The sequence below is a fragment of the Gouania willdenowi genome, unplaced genomic scaffold, assembly GCF_900634775.1.
Source record: "Gouania willdenowi unplaced genomic scaffold, fGouWil2.1 scaffold_9_arrow_ctg1, whole genome shotgun sequence".
Classification (NCBI taxonomy): domain Eukaryota; kingdom Metazoa; phylum Chordata; class Actinopteri; order Blenniiformes; family Gobiesocidae; genus Gouania; species Gouania willdenowi.
The window spans coordinates 6,910-8,873 of record NW_021145265.1 but is presented as its reverse complement, the minus strand read 5'-3'; the positions used below and the strand labels follow the sequence as shown (position 1 = coordinate 8,873).

Below are 1,964 nucleotides of genomic sequence, written 5' to 3'. Positions count from 1 at the left end.
AACCCCCCAAGTCAATCTTCTCCTGATGTTCAAAAGCCAGTTTCTAATGACGTAAGACATCATGATACACAAATTATGCTCTATATTCCTGTGTCATTATTTTATCAGTGAATTTATATTGGTAGAAGTTAAAGGTATAAGAAAATGGTGAACTCACAATATGAATGAAATATGATAAAGGGCTCACAATAACTAATACTCACAATAAAATATCAAAAATGAAAAAAACAAACAAAAAACAAATAGATTTGTTGAAAAACAGAAGTTCCAAGGACAGTTTGGTCGGTCGCTGTTTCATCCCGACACGCAACCGACGGAGCATCTATCATGTAAACACTGCATCTGAGTTACTAACAGTGCTTGTTTGTGGATGCAAGATGGTGCCAAAACATCACATGATCTTGTTCTCTGCCAATAGTAAAAATCAATTGTAATAGTGGGTTTATAACACATTGAGGGCAGTCACTCCGACATTTTACAACAAAATACAACAAATTGAAATACTTTGACTAAAATGTTGAGAGTTGTACCAGGATCAATCAACAACACTACTTAGTACCAAAATACATATGTATTCAGCAGAAAAAGTGCTTTTGGGGTGAGGTACTCTTTAAAGATGAGGCTTTGGTTCAATAGTTCTTTCTCTAACTTTGGATGATTGATGCCAATATTGTGGTTCTCTGCATGATTCATGTAAAATGCTTGTGAATATCACTGATCTAATGCTTACATTACCCTGTTACTAATACATGATGTCACTGATCTGCTCACTGATCCTCTTTCCTCCCTCAGATCCTGGAGGACATTTTTGATTTTGATTTTTTTGAAGAGTAAGAACAGCATGAGTGTATTGAGGAGGTAAAAATCTTGACCCTTTCTGTTCTTCTGTAGAATTATCTACTTAATAATGTGACTGTGCCCAACACTTTCAGGACCAAACAGCCGTAATTGGTGGCCAATACGGGGTCCAACAGAATCATCTTGCCACAGTCCTTCATGATCACGCTTATGCTACCAAAAAACTTCAGGGCCAGACACACTTCACCCAAATTATGGACGCCTTGCCTGAAGCTGAGTACCGGTAACCACAAAATCCAGGGACCATAAATGTCCCCCTGTTCCTAATGTCGTCCACATGCAGGATGCACAATATGTATGTCTTGTGACTGACTCGTGACCATGCTTTTACACTGTGTATTTGTGATTTGTTCTCTCAGAAGGAAGGAAAAGGTGACAGACAAGCCGTATGTTAAAAAGCCCCTCAACGCTTTCATGCACTTCCTAAAAAAGAACAGGGCATCTGCGGAGGCGGAGTTGGGCACGAGGACGAGTGCTGTGGTGAATAAACACCTCGGTCAACGGGTAAGTTAATTTGTTCTTCCAGGAATCATCTGTGATCTTTAAACTCTGGTCCTAAGTGTGTGTGACTGATGCTTTTCTACAGTGGAAATTGTTGTCACCAGAACAAAGAGAAGTATATGTTGAAGAGGCCAGAGTGGATTCTCTCCTGCACTTATTTGCGAACCCCAACTGGAGTAATAAAATCAACTATGTAAGTCCACATACATGTTGACCACAGCAACCTTAAAGATGACGGTGAAAGTGTTTTATCAGCTGACGAAAAGTTTTATGTTTGATTTTAGAGACACAAGAAAAAACGACTGTCGCCCAAAGTTCGTGAGGAGAAAAAGAAATAATCACCCCAGCATCATCAGACAGGAATCAGAAAACATGGACACCACTCAACAACCCTACATTAATCACCATCAGCGGCACCAACAGCACCTACTGGACTTTCTCTCTCTTCTATTGTAAATCACACGTTTTGTAAATAAAATGTCAAATTAAATATTTAAGTTTTTTATTTAAAAATACAAACGTGAACTCAGAGACACACACCACCTGTTTCTACACATGTCTAACTACCCCTTTTTAAGTTAAGTATTTAAGCAAATAATACGTCC

The 1,964-nt window shown here is 38.7% G+C and overlaps 1 protein-coding gene across 1 annotated transcript; it reads left to right on the top strand.

The window, feature by feature from the left end:
* Window positions 1-888: 888 nt before the first annotated feature.
* On the top strand, window positions 889-1,697 carry LOC114461136 (lymphoid enhancer-binding factor 1-like). Its single transcript, XM_028442979.1, has 4 exons — window positions 889-1,081; window positions 1,218-1,362; window positions 1,445-1,552; window positions 1,644-1,697. The coding sequence occupies exons 1-4, from the start codon at window positions 1,053-1,055 to the stop codon at window positions 1,695-1,697; spliced, it is 336 nt and encodes a 111-aa protein (XP_028298780.1). The 5' UTR covers window positions 889-1,052.
* The last annotated feature ends 267 nt before the right edge of the window (window positions 1,698-1,964 follow it).

Bases quoted from the DNA above. Each gene is read 5' to 3' on its own strand.
- LOC114461136 (XM_028442979.1), top strand. From the start codon at position 1,053: ATGGACGCCTTGCCTGAAGCTGAGTACCG. The intron at 1,363-1,444 runs GTAAGTTAATTT...GCTTTTCTACAG, and splicing joins ATAAACACCTCGGTCAACGG to TGGAAATTGTTGTCACCAGA. The intron at 1,553-1,643 runs GTAAGTCCACAT...GTTTGATTTTAG, and splicing joins GGAGTAATAAAATCAACTAT to AGACACAAGAAAAAACGACT.